The sequence below is a fragment of the Amphiprion ocellaris genome, chromosome 5 (assembly GCF_022539595.1).
Source record: "Amphiprion ocellaris isolate individual 3 ecotype Okinawa chromosome 5, ASM2253959v1, whole genome shotgun sequence".
Lineage (NCBI taxonomy): Eukaryota > Metazoa > Chordata > Actinopteri > Pomacentridae > Amphiprion > Amphiprion ocellaris.
Window position 1 is genome coordinate 21,269,025 of NC_072770.1, and position 24,544 is coordinate 21,293,568.

At 38.8% G+C, this 24,544-nt stretch overlaps 2 protein-coding genes and 1 long non-coding RNA gene across 4 annotated transcripts in view; all 3 read right to left on the reverse strand.

Annotated features, from left to right (window-relative positions):
- Positions 1 to 15,969, reverse strand: part of LOC129348852 (uncharacterized) — a 45,589-nt gene extending 29,620 nt beyond the window's left edge. The window contains exons 1-2 of the long non-coding RNA XR_008601572.1: positions 15,581 to 15,969; positions 14,820 to 14,978 (exon numbers count right to left, since the gene is read on the reverse strand). This is a non-coding gene — a long non-coding RNA (uncharacterized LOC129348852). The remainder of the gene's footprint in view (positions 1 to 14,819; positions 14,979 to 15,580) is intronic.
- Positions 805 to 8,552, reverse strand: LOC111580330 (rac GTPase-activating protein 1-like). Of its 2 annotated transcripts, none has more exons than XM_035956337.2 (17): positions 8,389 to 8,552; positions 7,893 to 8,004; positions 7,142 to 7,344; positions 6,751 to 6,905; positions 6,421 to 6,490; positions 6,221 to 6,274; positions 5,974 to 6,051; positions 5,758 to 5,875; positions 5,254 to 5,399; positions 4,978 to 5,142; positions 4,763 to 4,858; positions 4,389 to 4,587; positions 4,148 to 4,253; positions 3,782 to 3,914; positions 3,521 to 3,629; positions 3,196 to 3,304; positions 805 to 2,258 (listed from the first exon to the last, which is right to left on the reverse strand). In XM_035956337.2, the coding sequence occupies exons 2-17, from the start codon at positions 7,975 to 7,977 to the stop codon at positions 2,183 to 2,185; spliced, it is 1,902 nt and encodes a 633-aa protein (XP_035812230.1). In that variant the 5' UTR covers positions 7,978 to 8,004; positions 8,389 to 8,552; the 3' UTR covers positions 805 to 2,182. The 2 variants fall into 2 exon arrangements, with proteins under 2 accessions (XP_035812230.1, XP_023143810.1); XM_023288042.3 differs by having other exon boundaries at positions 7,893 to 7,991; positions 8,389 to 8,551.
- Positions 15,970 to 17,325: 1,356 nt separating the features above from the next.
- Positions 17,326 to 24,313, reverse strand: LOC111583131 (major intrinsically disordered Notch2-binding receptor 1-like). Its single transcript, XM_023292076.3, has 4 exons — positions 23,758 to 24,313; positions 20,757 to 22,764; positions 20,082 to 20,300; positions 17,326 to 19,825 (listed from the first exon to the last, which is right to left on the reverse strand). Exons 2-4 carry the CDS (start codon positions 22,752 to 22,754, stop codon positions 19,634 to 19,636), a joined length of 2,409 nt encoding a protein of 802 aa, XP_023147844.2. The 5' UTR covers positions 22,755 to 22,764; positions 23,758 to 24,313; the 3' UTR covers positions 17,326 to 19,633.
- Positions 24,314 to 24,544: the final 231 nt, after the last annotated feature.

The following is a 24,544-nucleotide window of genomic DNA, read 5'->3' on the forward strand; positions in this document are numbered from 1 at the left end:
TTGATTTGAAATTCAAACATTTTCGGAGGGTCTTGTCTGCAGTCATTCGCAGATCTGTTTGTGTTTGAGAAAGAAAGGGAGCGAGAACAAAGTAATTTGTATGGACTCTACTTACCATATATTCACACACACACACACACACACACACACACACACACACACACACACACACACACACACACACACACACACACACACACACACACGCCCCCTCCAAAAACAGCTGGGCTTAGATCTCCAAGGGCCAGATGAGTCGCTGAAGCTCCGTATTAAATGAGGCCATATAAAATGTATGTCAGTGGGTTCAGGCTGGCTTAGCGCTCTCCACAGTAACTGTTAATGGAATAACTATAAGATGTATAAATGATCCCTGCTTTAATTCATAATAATGTTGGACCTCATCGCCTGCCCATTCAGCCCAATAGATTATGGAAATAGCTGTAATGACTATTGGAACAATGAGCCAAATTGCATTATCATTCAGTGCCATGTCGGCTTTGGAATAACTGGCGCTGTGCTTTTGCTCTTTCACTGAAGATCTTGAATAACAATGGCCAACATTCAATTTACATCAGGAAAAATGAAGAGCGTTAAACATGAATGAAGGCTTTAGGCTGCGAGAATACGGCATTACTAACACACTCAGTTAATGGGGTAACACTAATCCATGTCCAGGTGTAAGAGGGTTTTGTTTAGTAACAAAACCCACACGTCCTACATGTATGCCTCATGTGCTCCAGAGCCTCATTTCAACAGGGTTCCTCACCCCATGTGTCCATCTCATGCATGAACAACACCCACCAAGACAAAGGAAAATCTTTTATTTTTAGCTCCGCAGTGGACTTTTGTATACATTCAGTCCACAAGATCTTTGGCAGAAGGCAGACAATCAAAATGTTTCATTAAAAAAACAGAATCATATAAAAGGAATAAATGTACAATAAGTATCATATGTAAAAAAACAATGCAGGAGTCTTACAGCTTCAAACATAGCTGGATTTTGTTTCAGTGAGTCAATATTGAGAGTCAGTTTTCATCAACATAATCATCTCGCTCAGAATAGCTTGTCTTACCTGAATCGCTAGCATCAATATCTGCCAAAGGTGATGATGAGAGCAGCAGAGGGACAATTTTTCAGGAACACTAACTTCTGTTGCACACTGATAGTTTAACAGTACAATAGAGCTACTGTGGTAACAAATACTGCAGTAGGTGTGCATGCAAATCAGTTTTCACATCCATAAATTTATGCAGCTCCAGATTTTATTTTGTGATGCCCATATTAATGTGAGTCTTAGACTGTACTGCACTGTGTTAGCAGAATAACTTTTAAATGATCTACCAGTATATCAATGTAAGGAGTGTCGGTGATTCTGACTGGTTATGTGCATAATATATAGTATATCTTCTCTATTAGTAAAGGCTTACATATCAAAAGTGGTGCAACAGCAGCCTCTAGTGGTTTACATTACAAAGTAGAAAACACTGTTTTTTTGTTTTTTTTTTTACAGAGGGTGCAAAATGCAACGACATTCCACATCAGTGTCAGTGTTTGCATAGTAGTACTGTTAAAGTGTTCACAAGTTAAAATAGTCATGATTGGTTTACATTAGGAACATCAACATAAATAGAAAATAAAATGTTAAATCATTCAAACAAATGTTTTAGGACGACAAAGCAACCAAAGCCAAAAAGACACTGGCCAAAAATGCAGCTCCTTTCCTCCCTGTTCATTCCAGTTGTGTGTTTTATGTGTGCTGCTGCATCGCTGTCATTGTGGTTATAACCACAGGTTCAAAACAGACACCAGTGAATTCACAGCTTTTGAACATTACACACAAGGTCGAAGATATTGATCCTCAAATTAGTTTAGATTGGTTGCTTGGTCATTAAAACCTTGAAACAACTAACAGTCACAAAGATGTTACCACAGTTTTGGTCGACAATAAAACATTAGTAATCACAGATAGAAAAAAAAAAACAATGCACATCTTGTATGTTTTCATAGAAAAAAAATCTGGTTAAAAAGTTTTCTTGAAACATTTCAAAGAAAAAGAAAACTAGTAACATTGCCAAAATTGCACAGTAAATCTCCCACATGATTATGTAGATATATATTCTGGTTTTGCAGTATGTAACCCAGGAGTATAATGTGAGTGAGATTTTTTTTCCTTTTATTCCTTTATTTCAGCTGTGGAGAAGCAAAGAAGTTGCCCTGGCGGTGTGAGGCAGATGATGCTTTGCTCTTGCTCCCAAACCTAAAAGGTAAGAAGGTCGGGGGTTGAAGGAACACACAATTGAAATGAACTTAGTAATTTTGCCCAACATTAAAATTGTGAAGATAAATGTTACGAGCGAAAACCAGGAACCCATTCTTAATATATGGACAACTGAGCTACATTCATTTGATTGTTGATAATTCCACATGTTTTGGCATTTATACCATCTCATGCACCATCTGACTGGTTACATGTCACATTTAATACCCTGTCAACAGTGTAGGAGAAATATTTAAAAGTTGTCTGAAATAAGGTTTTATAAAACATAAATAAACAAAGGCAACTGAATACAGCTCTCCGTTAGATTTTGTCTTGTCTAAACTTCAAATTTTTTTTTTTTTTACTTTTACTGCAAATGTATAACTGTTCCAAATATTGGTTATCAGTTTCCTTGATTACAGTCATTTCAGTCACCACCCCTAGCCTATATCGCCAGGATCATAAATAAGGTTGCATCATGATCAGATATTGAGTAGATGATTCTGACACAATGCCGCATAGCAGCCTCACACAACCATCTCCTTCTGCATGTTGATATGTACTGCATATTGCTAAAAACTGAGACCAGTGGTACTGAGCAAATTCTAGCTAATAAAAGACAGAAATAACTTTCATAAAGACTTAACATTTTCATTATCAATATGATTTGTTTACACTACCTCCTCAATCCTGTCACCTCCATTTCAAGAGACTAAATAAACTAAATTCTGTCAAGAACAGATTATAAATTTAATTATGTATGTGCTGAAGTAGAAAATTCCACTGTCAACTTGCTGTCAAACAAGGCAAGATGGATAGGAATAAACAAGTTAATTTGATTTGGCTTATATTTCATCCCGGATAAGGAAATGCAATAAGAATAAAGCTCTCCCTGCTTTACTTCTATTTATGTGAACAGAATTGGGAGTTGGCTTACAGGGTGGTACTGGACAGGGTCTGCATCATGCGCTGAGACAACGAGCTGGAAGAAGGTGTTTTCGCCATCATCTGGTGCTCTGGAGTCGTCACGGGTCCCAATATGCTCACTGCAGATAAATTGAAGATTGACAGATACTCAGTTTAACAAAAATGGTTTTCTTACTAGTCAGCCAAAGGTGTTGAGTGTAAATTCTTAAAAAAAAATTAAAAAACCTCTTATCAAGTCATGCTCACTAGTCAAAACACGACTCATTGTGTGAACCACATGCTTTTCATTTTAGAAAAGATTTTATGCTTTGTCAGTGAACCACTCTGTGATTTACCTTTTTGGTTTGGAGTGCCAGCGTGCTGAGCGTTATCCATGCCTACGTTATCTGGGTAGGCAAACTGGCTCCAGTAGCTTCCTGGAATACTGAGCAAGCGCTCTATAATCTATGAAGACAGAAAATAAATGCAGCATTCGTAATCAAAAACACTGACCATAAAGCAAACACAAGCACAAACAGCCACGTATCTGAACTATGCACTGCTTCACCAGTACCAGAGTTCTGAATGCAATGTATGGTCCAAGTCATTCTCATTACCTTTGGCTGTCTACTGGTGTCATGCAGGATGGTCATAGGGTCTGGTTCAGGGACAGCATGACCCACAAGGGTGGGGCCAAACACTCTAGCGAGGTTGTTTACGTCCATCTTGGTATCCACACTTTGAGACACTCTGTGAAAAGAAGAGTCGAAAATTTCAGTCTTCTCCACATTGTAATCTGATTTGTACCGCTGAGGTACAGGAGGTTTCAACATGCTTAAAGTCCCAAATTTTACACCATTTGGACAAGTAGTTGTTTAAATTACTCTTGTCATGTGTATAGAAGATAATAGCAGAGGGGACTAAAATGTAGGATAAGTCAAAAGGGCTCTTAGCATTGCTCAAATGTGATTAATGAAAATTACTTCTGCAGATGGATCATCAGGCAGGCCAGCGTGTCTCGGTTGGGTTGAGGCAGCTCACTGACTGTCTGATACAACATGGCAAGACTGTTGCCATCGTCCTGGATTTCTGCAAAACAAAACAATAATGAAGTTCACACATTTGATATTTATAGCTGCTCCCTCTATCATATGTAAATCATTGTTCTGAACAGTGTTAACATTCAGTTCGACACACAATGTTGTGTATGTGATAAAAACTCACCAGCTGCTTCCATGAAAGCTTTGTTGAGGTGGAAGGTGAGCAGTGGCTCTGGAAGGTTTCTGAGGAAGTCTTTGAGGACACCTGTAATGACATTGATGTCTTCCACTTTGTTCAGGGGAGGCAGAGTCTTTCCTCTAATGAGCTTCTCCTTCAGCTCTTTCACCATCCGCTCCTGGCCAGAAACTCTGTACAGGCCAACCTGGGGCAAGGAAAAGATAAAAGAAAGTAGCTCTCATTGTCTGGCGGCCTGTGATATTCTATTATTACTAAATTAAATAACTAATTAGCAAGAAGTTATCTATTGTTATCACTCAAGGGAAAGGATTAACATGAAGGTAACAAGTAAACAGGGGCTTTATTAAATCCCGTGTCACCTCATGTAGGCCTCTGCGTTCAATCTCCTTAATGCAGTAGATAACCAAAGCTGGGATCTGTGGGGTGGTGGCTGGAGCAAAGTCAGCCAGGGTGGCCTAAACAAAAACATGCTTAAATCCATTAATCTGTACTGTAGGCAACATGGAAATCAGAAAAAAATATTTCTAAAAATCCTTCAAATGACAGAACGTGTATAGCAAGAGGAGAAATGTACCTCTGTGTTCTTGATGGGAGTACTAACAGCTGTGGGATTACAGGGCAGGGGACAGTGGTCACGACACTCTGGATGGGTCACAATCCTACAATCCTGGCAGCGGAGATAAAGCTTGCCAAACTTTGTTCTTTTTCCACATGGCATACAGAACTCAGACTTGATAACCTTAGTGAGAGAGGGGATACAATTTAATTAACCTTAATGAGCTGGCAGGACCTAAGAAGATACAGATACAATCAAAATTTTACACATTAACCATTAAGAAGGTATTCATACAGTTTTGGGCATGAAATGGTGCTTCTTTCCTCCTTTATTAGCTCTGGGGGTTTGGCCTTGGGCTGGATAATCTGGGACTGGTGTGCTGGGAGTCTCACTCACAGTCTCTGATTGGTCAGTTGTCGTATCGCCCCACTGTGGAGCCACTGCATATACAATCACGTGTTAGTCAAAACCACTGAGGCAAAATAGTGTATGTCAACTATATATTGCGTTACAATTAGGGCTGGCCCAAATAGCATTTTCTGGGCTCTGGATATTCGCCTCGATTAATGACGAATATCTGAATATTCGGTTCACTTCGTAACGTCCGACGGGGGTGGAGGGTGGAATTCGAATATTCGGATCTCAAAATAAATATTCGGATACCACCGTCACGACCAAATATTCGGGTCCAGCCCGAGTTACAATATGATCAGGTTGTTGCTCTTTATTTGGCCAACCTTGTTTTAAGGTCCCATAAAATTAAAGAAGAACAAAAAAAAAAAAGAAAAAAATTCTCACCACTCTTCTTTCTGCTGCGTGTCCAGTAGGGCACAGTTTCAATGGTGGAGACGGCCTCAACAGCGCCGCCATTTACAGGCACCGTGATGGTTGTTTTGGCCACAATGGACTCATTCATCTGAATCATATGGAAGGAGATCCACCAGTAAAATCATCCAAACTTTAGACAGTTTTTACATGTTATTGAGCACAGTCAGCTGTAGAGGTCAGTGTTACCCTGTCTGACGGACATCCAGCGGATCGTGGTTTCTTCACAGACTGTAAGTTCAGTTCAGAACGTCTTCTGGACGAACGCTGTGGAATTAATTTGAATTTAAAAAAAAAAAAAAAAAAGCAAACAAAGAAAAATTTGAGCTGCTGTATTGAGTCACTACCCCTCCCTAAAACAAAATATCAAATTTATGTTATTGTCAATGCAAGCAGAGACGCATGTATTGAAAATGTGGCTTTAGACATGACTCACTCGTTTCTGCCGTTTGCGCAGTCTCACATTCTTCATCACAGAGGAATCCCAGTCCTGCAGGAAAAGTTGACAGACAGAGCACAATACTAAACAAGCCATTTTATTTTTGGTGTCTCTTAAAGAACTATGCCCCTCAGACTATTACAGAAGCGGTTTCCTAAAATCATCATTGACACTTTCAAGGAAATATGTCCATTTACCAGAGAGTCGTCCGTTTGGTCATAGCTGATGTCTGAAAGCAAAGAAGCTGATTCATCGATAGTAGTTAATCTGTAAGATAGATCAAAGTCAGTTAGTGTCCATGGCTGGTTGGGTAAATTACACAAGTTTTTTCATGATACACGCATCAAATCCTGCTGCCTACAATTAGTATGCATGCCAAGTTTCTACAGTTAACAATGAAATAACAGACTGTCATCCCAGTACTCTCTGTCGTCAGAGTTCAGCCTTTCTTCTAATCATTTTTTTTAGGAACAGAAATGATGATAATGCAGCAAAGCTTTTTCAGAACCAAATTAGGTGAGTCTGACCTTCGGCTGGAGTTGAGGTTGGTATTAGCAGCTTGTGCTGCCTGGGAGTGGGCACTAAGGAAGGCCAGGGCTGAGCGTTGTTCCTCACTTAGGTGAATACTGCTGCCGTTGTTCTCTGAAATCAGCAGCTCTCTGATCAGCTGCAGCTGTCGCTCCTTTTATTCCCGCAAAGCAGCAGGTTGAAAAAGACCACAGGGACCAGTGCAGACAAATGCATTATTAAGTGATAACGAATAACGGACAATTGCCAGTAACAAAAAATAAATAAATTTACAGTGAGTGATTGATAATATGCAATGACTAATGACATTATCTGAAGATTAACCTCAAGGTTTTTATAATGTCCTATGAACAGTCATGCAGTCAGATTTGTAAAAAGCGTGACACTCACTAGCTTCTCATAGACTGCCTCAGCCTTCTGCCGCCGCCGGATCTCCACGTCCACCTGGTTCCGAGCGTGTTTTAGTTTGACCTCCAGGGCTCCCCTCTCAGTCTCTGCTTTAGTCAGCATCTCTTTACAGGAAACCAGCTCCTCACCTGCCCGCAACCACTTCTTACGGCAGTCCTCAAAGTTCACTGCCATCTGGAGAAACTCTTAAAACCAAAACAACAGAGGAAAGAAATCATTGTGTTGCTGCCATACACAATATTCTTCTGTGGTACTTATGTCTAGTCGCTGCAACCCCAAATTTAATTTGGTTTCATCAAGAGTGGCAATTCAATTGCAATGCACATTATATAGGAGAAAAAGACAGAGTGCTCTGTTGTAAAGTGAACAAATGATTAACAGTGCTTTTCTGTTAGTTTTACTACACTCCACGACCTCATTAGTCATTTCAACCCGTATTTGTGTCACTGGGTGCACCATCAGTTTCCACAGCTTGTCTGTAATCCTGGCACTGGATTTAATTTGCTAAAGCAGATGCTCTATACTCAGTACTGTTTACGACTCCTAGTCTGTGACTTGTATAATTCATTGCAACCACTAACACAATTTGAGATGAAAACAGCATAAACTGCCCTCAGGTTGTTGACTGCTACTAACTCCCGAACACTACACAAATATGTAAGCTCCACTGTGTTTTACTGACAGGCTTCTAAAGAGGTGGCAAATACCAACACCAAGTGTGGAAATAACTTACGTGGTTCAATGCCCTCATTCAGACCGTCTACATGGGCTCTGAGAATCTGAAACTGGTTGTACAGGTTCACCACAGTCGACTCCATCGTATCTGTGTGAGCTGAAGACACAAACTTAGATTAGAGACTTGAGTTAGTGAGATAATAAAGTTACTTTCATTTTTAAGGTTAAATGAGCTACAGAATGAGCAGTAACGTTACCAGCATTTAATGTCAAGTAGGCCAACGTTGCAGATGTGAAATAAAACTAGTAACTACAGCAATACTACATTATAGCGCTAAAGAAAAACTTGTTTTCATGCTGCTTGTGTTTAAGTGTCGGTTTTATCGGCGGTGTATTGAAACCAACTTCCAAGCTGTTTAGCTACATTTAAGCTAGGTTTTAATGCTTCTGTGCATGTGACGAAGTCATCGACATGCTAAGTTTAGCGTTAGCCTGTTGGTGCTGCAGACCATTGTTACGGTGATCAAAACAAACAAACAGAAAAATACAGTTACCTTCGCAATATAGTTCCTGTAGCAGAGCGGCGGACCAGTACTTCAACACTGTCCGATGTGAAGAAAAAAAGGCAGAGATTTGGTGGTTTATTCCCACAGCAGCAGCAGCAGAGCCACACCTGCCTGATAAAGTTTGCACATACTTCTGCAAAGTTCAAAATCAGCGCCGGTTTTCTTCTTCGTCGGCTGATGAAGTTTGTGCGCTCTGTCGCCCCCACACAGTCAGAGCCGGACCTGCAGGCAGTCTGTGGAAACGAGTTGACCAAATACTTTTCCAACAATTCAGAGTGACTAAAATGGGATTCTGCATAATATAGTAGAAACTAGGCTTGTGTCCTATGAATATATTTCTACCACGTTTATCGGAAATCTTAGAAGTACTTACAGCAAGAAACAATACATGAAAATGGAATTAAATTAAAATATTACACAATCTAAATCACTAAATCTTTTTTTTTTTAAATTGCAGAATTTATGACATAATGCATCCATAATTCTGAAATAGGTACATTATAATGCGCTTTTTATTGCTCGTAGTGACAAAATGTATCTCCTAATCTAGTATCCGGTTGGATGATAGAAAACTTTAGTGTCGTTCAAATTCAGTGTATGACTGGAGGTTTGACATCAAGTCTGCACCAGAAGTCACTTTCTTTTACATATCTGCTTCTAACGAGCTTGCTGTAGGTTAAACCAGGGTGATTTCCCTCTTAACCACTACATATAGCACATTTTCATTTCAGCTCTTTTCTTGGATGATAGTGGTATCTTGCTAATCTTCATACTTACGCGCTGAAATCTTTCTGCTAGTCTTCTGTGTTTTTTGGGGGGGTTTTTTGGTAATACTTTATACACAAATACAAACAGTATTTTGCTAGTAATATGAGAGTTATATGGAGGGTTATCCATTACTTAATACAAAATTGACAAATACCGGTATTTTACCTTGTCAAGGTGTCAAAGGAGGATTCTGAGAGAATTCCTTGTTACTGTATATTATGCACAGTGTTCCCTGTAATTTTTCCTGAGTCTGAGCAAACACACAAACCTCCTGAGCGTCCCTTGGACCACTGTGAGCAACATCAGACATGTGCACTGTGGTCACACCAGCATCACATCCATTCAAGTTACATGGTTCATTAAAAGAATCAAATTACAGCATTTACATTTCTGTTAAAACATTTTGTCAACAGGAGCCAGTTGAAGGCTGCAGTGATTTTAGTGACACTACAATGTATAAGAGTGAAGTTATTGAATATTTGTCTCTCTTTACTGTTGCAGCGGTTTTGCAAATTGCAGACGGACCCTGTTCACTCCATAGACACCAATGTTATTCCTGTAGCTTGAAAGACAGCTACTTTTGATAAAACTGGGCTTGTAGCACATTGTCTGCCTTGCAACAATGGGAAAGAGGCACCGTTTATGTTTTGACAACCTGTATCTAATGAGTTATTGATGCTGGAAGTCCGAATCTGTGAATATCTTTCCAACTTTACTGAACTTGGGGCCACTACCACCTAAGGAGTGATATATTTAATTTTGAAAAAAGCATTTAGCCATACTTAAAGCTTTAAGTGCTTTATTAAGACGGAACTAAAAATTTTGTATTGTTTTATTATCACAGGTTCTGTCTGAAAAGAGGTGGCATCATTTTAAACAGTGAAATCAAACTAATAAAATGTAATGACCAACCAGTGAGCAATACTGGATTCTGCAAAAACATAAACAACTTTTTTTTTTAAAAATCTAAATCTTATCTTAGCACAGTTAATGTATTAACTTATTTATGTGTGTATGCATGTATTTATTGATTTATTTAGTACTGTTAACATATCAGAGTTCTGAGTGAGTTTTTCTTAAGATAGGCAAAGGCCATTTATTGATTACATATAGGCTCTTAAATGTTTATTAAAAACTAAAAAGCATTTTTAAAAAAAACAACTTAGGCATTTATTGAGTCACTAAAATACTGTAGAGTACAGACCACATCAGCATGATTATAAGCATCCTCTGGTAAATGAACAACCAGATACTGATGTCTCTCACCATATGGACTTCAGGAGATGACTGGGGGGATGATAAACTGTGACCTACTGGTTGGGTTCTCTCTGTTCTCATGTTTCTTACATGTTTGTACCCTGACAGCCGGGTCCTAATGTTTTTTGAGCAACACACCATACTATGACATTTTTACAATGATGGTTCTACTATGGAACCAGTTTGACATGTTCAGGTGTTCTTTGTGTGAAAACTCAGAGATTTCAGGTATCAGAAGGTGGTTTTCAACTTTCTTTGTTAACTTTCTGCTTCAACTTTAAACTAAATTTCCTTCACTAAGCCAGCCCTCTGGACTCCCAGTAAGCTGTGTTCCTATTGGCTGTCCAGGTGGCTGCTTGGTGTTATTAGGAACACCTGAGCAGCTCAGTATCTTCCTGCTTTATTTAGCTGCAGACAAACATTTCCTCTGCTTTCCTTCACCAATGAACCGGGTTTGGCTCCATTGCTTTAGTTTGTTCTTTAGGCGTTGACTTGCAGCTTCTAGTAATAAAATAGACTTTAATGTGTTTCTTGGTGTGTTTTAGGGCTTTGTACTGCATAGTTGTCTTGGTAAATGAGGTTCTTTAGCCACAGTTAGTGCTAATGTCTGCAGTGATTAGTGGATTTGGTGCAGCTGAGTTGTGTCTTTATCTTGGCTGTAGTGAGTCTTTAGAGGTTTTTGGTCAGACACATTCTGTATTCTTGTTTGAGAACCAATGTTGGTTGTCCAGAAGGTAAGAGTTCCTGTCCTGATTCTCTGTTCTCAGAGGTTCTCTGGTAGGCTGCAGGAGACTTTAGCGTTTGGGTTGTGCTAGTTTGGTTTTTGTATGGTTTCATTTGGACGACTAGCTTGAGGCTCCTCCATGTGGTTTAGTGAGGTTTTCTGGAACAGTTCTACAAAGCAACCTGCAGCAGAAGAGACTTTGAGAGTTTTTAGGAAGTTCTGGAGACCAGACTTTAGAGCAGCAGAAACATTTGTCAGCAGTTTGAGCAGGAGAAGGTGATCTTCAGAGTAGAAATGAGACAGAAACCTTCTTGACCCGTGTGGTGAGGTCCTGTACCAAGAGTTTGAGCAGGTTGTGAAGAGTCTGTAGTTCTTTGGTCTGAAAGCACAAGAAGAGTCGACTCATTAAAGGAGAAAACAGGAGATAATGTTGGTTCTTCTGTCGCTCTGCAGTTTCCTTAGACTGAATATCAAGTTTATGTTTTAAATGATTTACCATGTGAGCCCAAGAAGACTTCAATAAAGTCCCTCCATCCCCTGGACACAACACATTTTATTACCATGTTAAATTTTTTTTTTTTTAAATGTTTTTGAGTTTTATTCATGTTTTAGCATAGTTTTTTCTCTTTGCTTGTTTAGTTTTGTCATCTGTGTAAAAGGTGCTAAACAAATAAAGTTGAATTGATAAACTGAATAACTGACTAACTCATGATTGTGACAACAGAAGTATTTTCATTGTGATTTAAGGGTTTGTTTCATTTTTAAGGTTGGGGTTAAAATCTTGACAGAAAAAGAAGATTAAAGAAATAAACTACATAACAAAAAGCAATTAAATCAAAGGAAAAAAATTAATACAATAAAACTTTTTAAAAGTTTTATTATTAAAAAGATTTAAGAAATTTAAGATGTAATTTTCTAATTAAACATTTTTTTTAATTAAATGTTTTGTCTTTTTAAAGGTTTAGTAATCTAATCAAATGTTTTGCATTTTTTAAAAACATTTAACATTCTTGTTTAACTGTATTTTTTAAATGTTTAATTATGGAAAATACTTTATCTGTAATTTCTAATATTTGTATTTTAAAAATTTTGTTTAATTTCATAATGACATGTATTGTATCTTGTTGAATTATCTAATTCAATATTTTGTCTGTTTAATAGAGTTAAACATTAAATACAATTAAATTATATATACATATACCACCTTTTAATGTTTAGTTTTCTTTTTAAATGCGTCATTGTATTTTCTGTTTGATTCCTATTTGAAGTTTTATTGTCTTTAAGATGTAATTTTCTAATTAAACATTTAATTTTTTAATTAAATGTTTTGTCTTTTTAAGGGTTTAATGATCTGATTAAATGTTTTGCATTTTTTAAAACGTTTAACATTCTTCTTGTTTAATTGTATTTTTTAAATGTTTAATGATGGAAAATACTTTATCTGTAATTTCTAATATTTGTATTTTAAAAATTTTGTTTAATTTCATAATGACATGTATTGTATCTTGTTGAATTATCTAATTCAATATTTTGTCTGTTTAATAGAGTTAAACATTAAATACAATTAAATTATATATACATATACCACCTTTTAATGTTTAGTTTTCTTTTTAAATGCGTCATTGTATTTTCTGTTTGATTCCTATTTGAAGTTTTATTGTCTTTAAGATGTAATTTTCTAATTAAACATTTAATTTTTTAATTAAATGTTTTGTCTTTTTAAGGGTTTAATGATCTGATTAAATGTTTTGCATTTTTTAAAACGTTTAACATTCTTCTTGTTTAATTGTATTTTTTAAATGTTTAATGATGGAAAATACTTTATCTGTAATTTCTAATATTTGTATTTTAAAAATTTTGTTTAATTTCATAATGACATGTATTGTATGTTGTTGAATTATCTCATTCCATATTTTGTCTGTTTAATAGAGTTAAACATTAAATACAATTAAATTATATATACATATACCACCTTTTAATGTTTAGTTTTCTTTTTAAATGCGTCATTGTATTTTCTGTTTGATTCCTATTTGAAGTTTTATTGTCTTTAAGATGTAATTTTCTAATTAAACATTTAATTTTTTAATTAAATGTTTTGTCTTTTTAAGGGTTTAATGATCCGATTAAATGTTTTGCATTTTTTAAAACGTTTAACATTCTTCTTGTTTAATTGTATTTTTTAAATGTTTAATGATGGAAAATACTTTATCTGTAATTTCTAATATTTGTATTTTAAAAATTTTGTTTAATTTCATAATGACATGTATTGTATGTTGTTGAATTATCTCATTCCATATTTTGTCTGTTTAATAGAGTTAAACATTAAATTACATTACATTCTATTAAACAGACAAAAATATGGAATGAGATAATTCAACAACATACAATACATGTCATTATGAAATTAAACAAAATTTTTAAAATACAAATATTAGAAATTACAGATAAAGTATTTTCCATCATTAAACATTTAAAAAATACAATTAAACAAGAAGAATGTTAAACGTTTTAAAAAATGCAAAACATTTAATCGGATCATTAAACCCTTAAAATGACAAAACATGGGTGCCCATATAGCTCAACGGGTTAAGCGGGTGATTCATGTACAGGGGCTGGTCCCCGACGCAGCGTCCCGGGTTCGAGTCCCGTGAGTGGCCCTTTGTTGCAAGTCTTTTCCCGACTCCTCTCCCCTGTTTCCTGTCTGTCTCTCACTACACCTATCCAATAAAAGGCCAAAAAAGACAAAACATTTAATTAAAAAATTTAATGTTTAATTAGAAAATTATATCTTAAAGACAATAAAAGTTCAAATAGGAATTACACTGAAAATACAATGAAGGATTTAAAAAGAAAATTAAACATTAAAAGTTGGTAAAACATTTAAAAAGAAAAACAAAGATTTAATCGAAACATTAACAGACTGTCTGAAGGTTCAAACTAACAGAGAACTACTCAAGAACTTTTAAGATTTCAGTCCTCAGACTGTGTGAAGGTTCAAACTAACAGAGAAGTACTCAGGAACTTAGAAGATATCAGTCCTTGGACTGTCTGGAAGTTCAATCTAACAGAGAACTACTGTGGGACTTAGAAAATTTCAGCCCTCAGACTGTGTGAAAGCTCAGGTCCTGAGGACTCGGAAGGTCTGGAGGCTTTGAAAGTCTTGGAACTGAAGGTTCAACCCTCCAGCACAAAGGCTAAAGTCCAACCTCCTGAGAAAAACGATCGAGTCGAGACTCAAGTTAAAAAAAACTCGAAAATGGCAAAAAAAATAGATGATAAATGGGCAAAAAAAAAGACAAATTAGTATCTGAGCAAGTAGCTCAAGGGATAAGAAGAAAGACTACCAAGTGGAAGGTAGTAGGTTCAAGACCCACCACTGGCATTTTTCTTTTTCTTTTTCTTTTTCTTTGTCTTTGTCAGGATTTTGATAAAATTTAAGAAGAGGCTGGTCTTGAACCAGCAGCTCTACAGGTAAACCCTTAACTCACTGAGCTACAGATCACATGAAAAGAAGTAATTTCGTCGTCCCTTTGGCATCGTAGTTAATAAAGTGACCACATGGGTGGAGCCAAGGCAGAGTTTGGGTGGAGTCAGGGTAGAGAGTAGGTGGGGAGGTGGGTGGCGGCCTCCCCCCTCCACAGACCTGACCGTGAACACCATCAACACCCACCTCAGGGAGACGCTGCCTAAGATCTCAAGGCTGCTTGGTCGTGGTCTTTCTGGCATGTACTCTTCCAAGATGAGCCTGGAAGTTTAACGCTGATGGAATGACACCAGGTCTAAGCCGACAAACTTCCACTTCCTCCTCAACCCATAGTCTCTGGGAAACCTACATGGAGTAAGAAAAGTAGACACATACACAACATATTAAAAAGAAATTATGCTAATAAATTAAGTACAAATAACCAAATTCGCCAATATACTGGAGACCAGAGCTATTTAATTTGATAAGTATAACCTTGTTTAGTAACATTTCAATTATTTGAGAGCATTCCTAAAGAACTGCCTGTAATCCCAATCATAAAATGGGTTTGGAGGAAGAACATAGATGGTAATCTGGATATACATGAGTTAGGCTTTATAACTACTATTGGTAGTATTGGTGGTAGTAATAGCAATGTGACTACTACTAGTACACAAACTACTGCTGCTGATACTGGCACTGCTACTACAACTTGTAATACTATTACAAATGCTGATACTACTTCTACGACTCTAACAGCTGTTTATACTACTACTGCTGCTTGTACTTTTAGTATTACTACTACTGCTTGTACAACTATACTACAGCTACTATTAATCGTCTGGTATTTGGTTGTCAAGCTGCTAGCTCGCCTTAGCGTTTTGCTAGTGGCTAACTAGTTAGCTCTCATAGACTGGAAGCTCTCAACAAGATTTCATAATGAAAAAAGAGCCAAAAACTATTCTTACCTATGAAAAGTCATTCGAAGTTTCCTTGTCTCAATCGTACGACGCAGTGTGTAATTGTATGCAGCACAGTGAGCCGGTATACTTCTTGTTTCCGTTTTCACGCCGTCTACATCAACGGAATGCACTGAAACTTTGCCCCCACTAGCTTAGCCTCGCTGTAGCACGCAGCTCAAAGGGGCGTGTCCTATCTACTCATTCATATCTATGAGAACAACGGTGGCTGCACATAAGGACGTCTGACGTTGATTAGCTGCGTAAATACCATTATGTACAGTCTATGGTAAATACGTATGTGAATCGCATCATTGGCTGCAGCAGCCAGTCACCGGTCACTCACTGACTCACATTGAAAAATAGCACAGAATGAATTGTTACGTGTTTATTTTATTTACAATTTAGGTTGGATTTTTTTTTCTTTTTGTGCGCAGCGCAGATTTTCTGTGCGCGGAGACCGTGTCAGCAGTGCGCAATTGCGCACGCGCGCAGCTTAGAGGGAACAGTGATTATGCGCTACTTGTACTATGACAATACTTTTATGACAGTAACCTAAATATAACTGTTGTTTTTTCTACAGGTCTATCAATTCAAAATTAACAATAATCAAACTGTTATCTAACATTAATGTTGCGGTTAAGGCATGGTAAGACGGGCATCTGCTTGAGTTGTTGGGGAAGATACATTTACAACATTTTACATTTAGTTTTATAATAAAACGTTGTGGTAGTTGAATTAAATTACCCTCTAAATGTGTTTACTGAAACATATGTCAGATCACACTGGTTTTCAGAGATATTTTTCAAAAAAAGATAGGCATTGTTCCTAAGAAGAATGTCTTACCCTGGTTTATTCTACATAATAACCCCATTAATAATATCAGTAACTTTAATATATACATCATTTTTCACAAAAATAAAAATTGGCAGTTTTGCTTGAGGTGAGTCAGCCCAGTAAATGTACTTCTTACTCTCTTTATATGTGTCAGTGGATGCAGTATAGTGGGGTTAAATTATGTGTGAAATCATAAAATCCTTTGAAACAGTCAGTAATTGTATTCTGTTGTTTTGTGTTGGCACATGGGATGCACACAACAGCATCATTAATCAGCTGCGGATGGCATATCTGGGTGCAGCAGCAGCTCTGCTGTGCAACATTTAGTGAGGATAACACAGTCACTAAATCAACTGCAGACTTTACATGTATGTGTCCATAACACATTATAAAATTTTAAACAACTCGAAAACAGACTATGGCTGATTTGTGTGTGCCTGTGTGATTTTATTAATCTCACTGGCTGTCTGATTTTAATGCTACACTTCATCCCAGAAGTGTGTGTGTGTGTGTGTGTGTGTGTGTGTGCGTGTGTGTGTGTGTGTGTGTCTTCTGAGTGCTGCAAGTCCATTACAGTTGATTGAAGATAATAGGATCTGTCAGTCATTATGCCTTCTCTGTCGTTATCAATTATTTATCTCTATATGTACATTTCCTCCATTCACGGATCATTTAACTGTCAGAATTTTCTTTTTACACCAGTCACCGTATGCCCTTTCGTAAACTGAGCAAACTAATTCCAGAATCTCCAAGTAAAAGCACACACTCACGCAAGAGAGAAATGGAAAAGAATTAAATTTGCATAGCAGCTCCTTTCAGAAGACATTTTTTTCATTCACCGTAAAGGTTAAACATTACATTCAAGTCTTCATTTATTATTCATCATATCCAACAAAATACTGTAAGAGGCACATGACCCCCTTTATCAAGTTTATTCAGACAGGCAGCATTAGTCAGTATACACCCCCACAGTCATATACAGTGTTGTACTGTAATACGTCATATATTTTCATTTTATATATGCAAGAGAGTGTTTACCCAAGTAATGAGATTACTAGTTTTCATTTGTATAAAAGGTGTAATAATATTACAGCAACAATATTCAAATTTGTATGTGCATCTCAGGAGTGAGAAAAAAATGAGGCTGCTCTAATGCACAGAAGTTTCAAAAGAAGCACCTGCGGATTTTGCTGACTCCAGAGTCCGGCCTCCACAGTGGCACCATTGGAAGGGTAATGGATCCACAAACAGCCTCATGGGAAACACTTGGCAAATATGCAGTACATCTACTTAGGAGTACACACTGAAGCAGAACACACCCTCTGTACATCCTGTGCATGTTTGTGCACACAAAGCAAAGAGAAGTTTTTAAGGCATGACAAACTCTCTGATAATGCTTCTCCCGCTCACGTGCATTGTTTCTGTGCACTTTGGTGTAAACACCATTAACAGCTTAAAGTGCTTATCTGTTCTTTACTTTAAAAAATTGCATTGTGGCTTTATTGATAGGGGCAGAGGAGACAGTAAAATGAGGGGCAAGAGGGAGGTGTGATACGCAGTAAGGTTCTAATTGGACCGGAACCCATTAAAGTTATGTGGCAAAGTATGTGATTTAACCCTTTAACTCCAGTGTACCTATTGTTCTACAAAAAAAAAATCCATATCAGAGGAAGTGGACACAGTAATATGAACACCTAGAAAATGTATTGCAATCCAATTAACCCTGCCCTACATAAGAGTACTGTGGAACTTAAAATGTTACATTTTTGCGGAGGTGGTTTTAGGTGTTTAATTTGATTATTTGCTCATTTTGAGGCTGTGGTAACTGATGGGTTTCTATTAGATTACAGTGTACTGGAAGCGTACCTCATGCTTTGACCACATTATATACACACCTTACATTACAGCCTTACATTACAGTTCAATCAGCACCACTCTGACAGCAAAAACTGACCTATACTAGCTTTACAACAATAGCGTTTTTTGGTTGTATTCCGTTATATTTGACAGGTGTACATATTTTGTGTCACCCCCTATGGATTTAGTAGTCTGACACCAAAAGTAGACATCTTCAGCTGATAAGATGTTTTTACAAAATGGAATATCGCAACATTGACAAGTAAAAGGATGCCAGATACATCTGTTGGTGCTAAGTGAGTCTGCAAATATGTGGAAAAGCTCTGGCAAAGTGAATACTGTCAAAAGATAATGTGCCGTGGTGCACTCCAAACATTATATCAATTGAATTACAAGTGGAATCTCCCACTCAGAAAGTGTTTACTGGAAGACGTCTCCCTCTTTCCTTTACTGCTCCAGGGCCAAAGTGTCATCAACAACAACAATCTTTCATTTCTTGAAACCTGACACTTGGTAAACACTCTGCCCCTCAAATCAGACACATTCACAAGTGGATTACACACACAGTTCATGTTTTCCAGTTTGAAAAATGGGAGAGAACTCTATAAAAATATTATTTTTATTGATTGAAGCTTGTTTGAGCAGTGTATCTTGTTGCTTAAAGGAAGTACAAGAACCTTTCAACTAAAAGAAAATAAAAAGATTCCTGTCCACACAGTCCAGTACTAATTATAAAGTGTAGATGGAAAACATGTAGTGATGAAACTATTATCTGACATAGAAATGAAATAAGCCCTGTATTGTTCTCAAGAGTCAGGCAGTGCTCAGTGCTTGAAGCTAATTCACAATGCATTTGTAACAGTGCTATTTCTCAGAAAAGTGTGGAGAAAATGAGAAAGCAAAAAAAAAAAAAAGTAGACATTTTGCATTGGCTCAGTATTACTAGTTTCAACATATGTTTTTAGAGTTATTTTAGAATTGCTTAAAACCTTTCGGTGCTAATATATTGTTTTTCAAACACACATACTAATTTAAAAAACATAAATCATAAAATAAGTCAAAGCAAATGGGAGAAGAAGGCTTGGCATTGGAGATGGCTTACAGTTTTTTGTAACTATATGAGAGAATGACTGAGGTGTAATTTCAAAGTTCAAGTCCTCCTGCTTTTCTCAAGTAATAAATAACAGTGCTACATGCAGAGAAGTGTAAGGCGGTACTGAGTGGTACCAAGTCCTTGTGTCACAGTCCCTCTTCTACTGATCTCCATTAGCATGGTGTTTAAGTTCCTGGGTTCAACACATAGCTGCAGAAAATGAGCAAGTACATTAAATGAAAATAGGCAATGTGGGCTTTCTGTGACGGTCCTCATTAGCTCATTGTGCAAATGGGAATGACGATGATGAGAATGATGGCCACCACAGTGGCAATGAGTGCAAGCAGCTTGCAGATCTTGGCCCGGCGGAGGTCTGCCTCCTTGCGCCTGAGTAGAGCATCATAGCCTGGAGTGTAGATGTCGTCCATCCAGAACTCCATGTTGTTAGGGTTCAGAGAGTCCTGAGTCTGAGGAACAAAATGCCATTTAGTTTTAAAGCAGATATATGAATCCCTGGAATGAATTGACATAATCATCTAATCTCCTGAAATATTAATGCTTTCCTGCTAATCATCAATTTGCAACACCAACTTATATTATACTAACCCCACTTTCCTTATCGTCTGTATTATGTATTTATGTTAGCCCAATTTCCCTGGAAATTAAGCATAAAACCTTCCAAAACAAACATGGATTAAAATCACTGACTTCATATATGTTTACCTGTAAATCCAAAGGTGAGATTCGGGCCTCTCTGTCATCTACAGTCCATATAGGCCTTCCCCTCCCCTCAGCCAATCTGGGGTCCATGACCTTCCCAGAGGTTAGTCCCCCTGTCAGGCTGCTGTCTTTATGGCGGAATAGGGACGAGTTAAACACTTGTTCCACAAGAGTGGTGGGCTTTTGGGACAGTAGGTTAGTGGTGCTGCTTGATTGATCACCCTAAAATAAAATAGACCAAACACAGATTTTATATATACTGCATATATACAGCAACATCTACTTTAACTTTGAAAATATGAAATTCAGCTAAAATATTCGTCAAACTAAACACCAGCATGTACATAGTTTTGAAAGGATGGGCTGTATTTCTATGCAGCCCTGATAAAACATAAAACTTTAAACCAGTACCTTTCATAATGGCCTGATTGGTTTGTCAAACAACCACATAATCACATCGTTCTACACAGCAGAAAACAGAGTTAATGACAGGCCTGCCAGATTTTGTGGCTTTACAGTATGAATAAACATGTTGTGCAACTACTGAATGACTGCTTACAGCGATTTACAGTCTGTTTAAGGACTGATGCGCATATGCTGAGAAACTAATCTCTCATCCAGGACTCACTTCTTTTTGTATCATATGTGCATTATGTATATTATGTAAAATCACTCTACCTGTCCAGTTTTCTTTTGTGAAGATTTGCCATCTTTACTTTTTGAGAATGACACTGTCCAGTCCCTTGCAGAGTCAGCGACATTCAGCTGTTTGGAGTCGGATACGCCTTTCTCTTCAGGCTGGGTTTTGGAGGCACGACGAGATGGTGCATCTTTCTTCCCTTCTTTTGTCACCTTAGAATCTGCCTGGCCTTTGCTGCTTTCTGTTTGATCCGCAGGTGTGTTCCATCGGCTCCAGTCCAAACTACTTGTGCTGGTTCCGGGAAAGAGATGCCCAGATACAGACAGAGGTTGAGGGTCTGATGAGTCAGAAGGAGTTAAAGGGTGACTCATAAAAGAGGAGACACCGCTGAGGGGTTCAAGCCATCTCCCGCCGGTCCCTTGTCCAGCACTGCTGATAGGCTGCTGGATCTTTTCATCCAGTCGCTGCAAAGCAGAGAGCACCTGGGAGATCTCAGACTTCACGTCGTTCAGTGACTCCAGCTGTCTTTCTATTTGGCCCATACGGAGCAGCAGTTTACAGACACTGGCCTTAAGCCCGTCGTCACTGCTTTCCAGGGAGTGAAAGAGCCTTTGGAGCTGACCTAGACGGCCACGTCTGGCCTCAGGTGTGTCCTGGTTAACGGAGCCATCATTGGGATGCAGAACTCCAGTGGAACCACACATGCTTATGTCATCCAAGAAACGAAAGATTGCACTGATGTCATCCTCACCAAACTCAGGGTCATCTAGTGAGGTCATGAAGGAGAGGCGATCAGCATGAACCAGGCTACGGAGTCGCCGGGGGTCTGGTGGGTCTGTCTGTGTTCCCTGAGCCTTGAGTCCATCACCTCCACCTGGTAGTCCACTATCCCCACTCTCAGCCCCTGAAGACCCCCCCAGATGGCTGATTGCAGGGGTCGATCGTCTTGGAAATTGTCCCCCTTGTGATTCCATCCCCATCCCAATGCTGCCCAGGCCTATCCGGTCCTCTAGACTGTGACTCTTATTGCTCCAGATCTGCCTTTTTGGCCTGGATGGTTGAAGGTGCCGGGGGGATGACTCTGGTACTGCCCCAGGTCCGAAATAAGTTGAGTCCTGTAGGTCATCAATGCTCTCATGTTTAGCCCGCTGCTCTGGCGATTGGTGAACTGTTGTGGGTGACGGGTAAGGATTTGGGATCATTTCAAAGCTGTGATTGTCGAAGCCTTTTGCTTTGTTGGGACTGGGAGACTCACTGCTAACAGTCACCTGTGGTATTAGAGGCGGCTGGTTGTGGAAGTCCCTCCTAAAGATGTTTCTCCTCTGGTCGACTGATGATCCCGGTTCATCTTCAAACACCTCCATGGGAGCAGAATCTCCACTAGACTCACTGTCTGTGTCCAAAGGCAGGTAGATATTCTTCATAACCTCGTTGGGGATTTGCCCAGTAGGGTACAAGAGTGTGGTGTGAGGCAGGTCGAAAGACACAGCCCTCGCCCTGATAGGAGGGGAAGACACGAGTGAAATGGGATCCGGGGGAAGACTTGCTCGCTTGCGGGCAGAGTAATTTGATTTTGGAAGCAGCAAGTGCTGGTCGATGGACGCGCCACTGGAGTCGGAGTGAGCGCGAGGTCTTTCTCGACCAGGAATGATCAGCTGGTGGATTCCAGGCAGACTGGGGCCTGGGGACTGGTCGACAGGGAGGACTGTCTGCGCTCTCATTGGTTGGCTGTCTTCAGAAACCCCACCCGTCATCTGAATAAGATTGAAGATAGTTACTATGTCAGCAGCAACGCCTATGGGTGATAGCCCCTGGCCTCTGGTGGAAACCCGGTCTCTGAACAGAGTGGCCGGAAAACAGGGGTCCCTGCTGGCAGCAGCAAACAGCAAACTCCTGAGCTCAACAAGGTGCTCCAGGTCAAAGCGGGTGCTGACCATCCGACAAAGGTCCTGGAAAGATAGCCACTGACGCATATTGGCCAGTTCCTCCAAGATCCCCAGAAGGACTCCGGGGTATTCCTGCTGCAGGTTAGCCATGGCTGCTCACCTGACAGGGAGACAAAGCGGTTAGCAGCGCAAAGCAAGGTAATTATATTCGTAGAGCACCTTTCAGCAATGGGGAAAAAAGAAATTAAGACAAGGCATAAAAAATAATATCAATATTAATACCCACATAAACTGGATTGCAGGTGGAAGTAAAGTCCCTGTTTGCAGATTAAAATAAAACTTTTGTTTTTGTGGACCAAGAAAATAGGCATTTGTTCAAAAAAATATAAAAGTCTTATAATAATGAAACATACTGTGTATTTCTAAATTAAGAGCCGTAAATAAATATTATAGTCCCGTCTATATCCTGTTAGTACCAAATGTATTTTATTATTATCAAATATAATTCAGTATTCCCGGTTGAATTCATTACAGAATGCATGTTATTATGTAATAGTAGTAACACCAAAATATTATTCTTTCTTTTCTTAAATTACAAGTTTGTTCTGGTTACAATATCAGCCGGAGTTAGATTTTAGATTTTAGATTTCATTTCTTCTCAGCATGTAACTGTGTTTGACAAACAATTCCAAATAAAGTAGACTTTACCAGTTGGTCTGAAAAAAGCACTTTGATTGAGTGGGATTCAGGAAAGCGACCTTATTTTGGGGTCCGAAAATAACCGATCATCTGATCTGATGACGCCGTCACACTGCGCACATCTTTACCTCACTGGACATTTTTAATCCACTTATTTCTATTAACAGCTTCGAGGCAAACTCTCCTCTTTACTGAGCAAACACAATGAATATATTAACGTGCATTTGGTAACTTTATCCCAAGTATGTGTTGCACGTAAAAACGACTCAAATTAAAGCAGGACGGGACGTTATCCTTTTAAAAAGGGCGCACCAATCTGCACTGCGAGGCGCATTTGGGGTTTGTGTATCAGCTGAGACATAATCAATGACAGGACAATGCTGCAAATGCAACCTGGGATGTACAGCTTTCACTAGCGGAGTGGATTTAGCGAAGGTGGTGTATTTCCACTTACCTGAATCTACTGGCAGAGAATCACAGCCACACCTGTATCCATCAACACAAATCCGGATTTTACGCAAAAAGCGAGGCCATATTCCAAATAGGTCCGACTCGGATCATAACTATCACACTCCTTTCATGGGCTTCTCTGTTCGTAGCAGCGACAAACCCACAGCCCAGGCAGGAGAGGAGAAAATTAGAAATCAGGTCATCTTCCCACAAGTCCCTGCAGTCCCCTAAGGGACCTCAAAATACATCCGAACGGTTTCCCCTAACCTCATATCAGCTCAGACACTTGCGAAGTCAACAGTACAGCCACGTTTCTAATTGATACATTGGAGCAGAGACACACTCTTGGCAGGACGCTCTTGATGTGTATGAGTGGCTCAGAATCACAAGCATATTTTCTCAGGGTGCCATAGCAGTAATTGGTTAGTGTGCAAGTTGAGCAAACAAATAAAGGGCGGATTAAAAATTGATGTTTGCTAATTGACGCTTTGAAAAGTCCAAACTGACAGTAAACCATGAGGTCTGGCCTAAATTGCCTGCTAGATTGCTGCACACACACTGAACTGTCTGCCAGACTTCAGCCCTCCCAGACTTTGCACCATTATTCTGCATTATCATCCATAAAGGCTTGTACTTAAAACCCCATTAGAGCAAGAAGAAGGGCAAGGCTTTCATCGCTGAGTACTAGCACTCTGCTACAATCACAGTAGACATCTCTAATTCATCTGACAACTCGGTGAGGAGGGCATCCATCATCCCATGTACTCAGGAATCAATGCAGTGAACTAGCC

Coding starts and splice junctions, on each gene's coding strand:
- LOC111580330 (XM_035956337.2), bottom strand. CDS start 7,977: ATGGAGTCGACTGTGGTGAACCTGTACAACCAGTTTCAGATTCTCAGA. Junction 4,859..4,977: donor CTCCCATCAAGAACACAGAG/GTACATTTCTCC, acceptor GTTTTTGTTTAG/GCCACCCTGGCTGACTTTGC. Junction 3,630..3,781: donor ACACCAGTAGACAGCCAAAG/GTAATGAGAATG, acceptor CTGTCTTCATAG/ATTATAGAGCGCTTGCTCAG.
- LOC111583131 (XM_023292076.3), bottom strand. CDS start 22,754: ATGGCTAACCTGCAGCAGGAATACCCCGGAGTCCTTCTGGGGATCTTG. Junction 20,301..20,756: donor CACAAAAGAAAACTGGACAG/GTAGAGTGATTT, acceptor ATTTTATTTTAG/GGTGATCAATCAAGCAGCAC. Junction 19,826..20,081: donor TCTCACCTTTGGATTTACAG/GTAAACATATAT, acceptor TTTGTTCCTCAG/ACTCAGGACTCTCTGAACCC.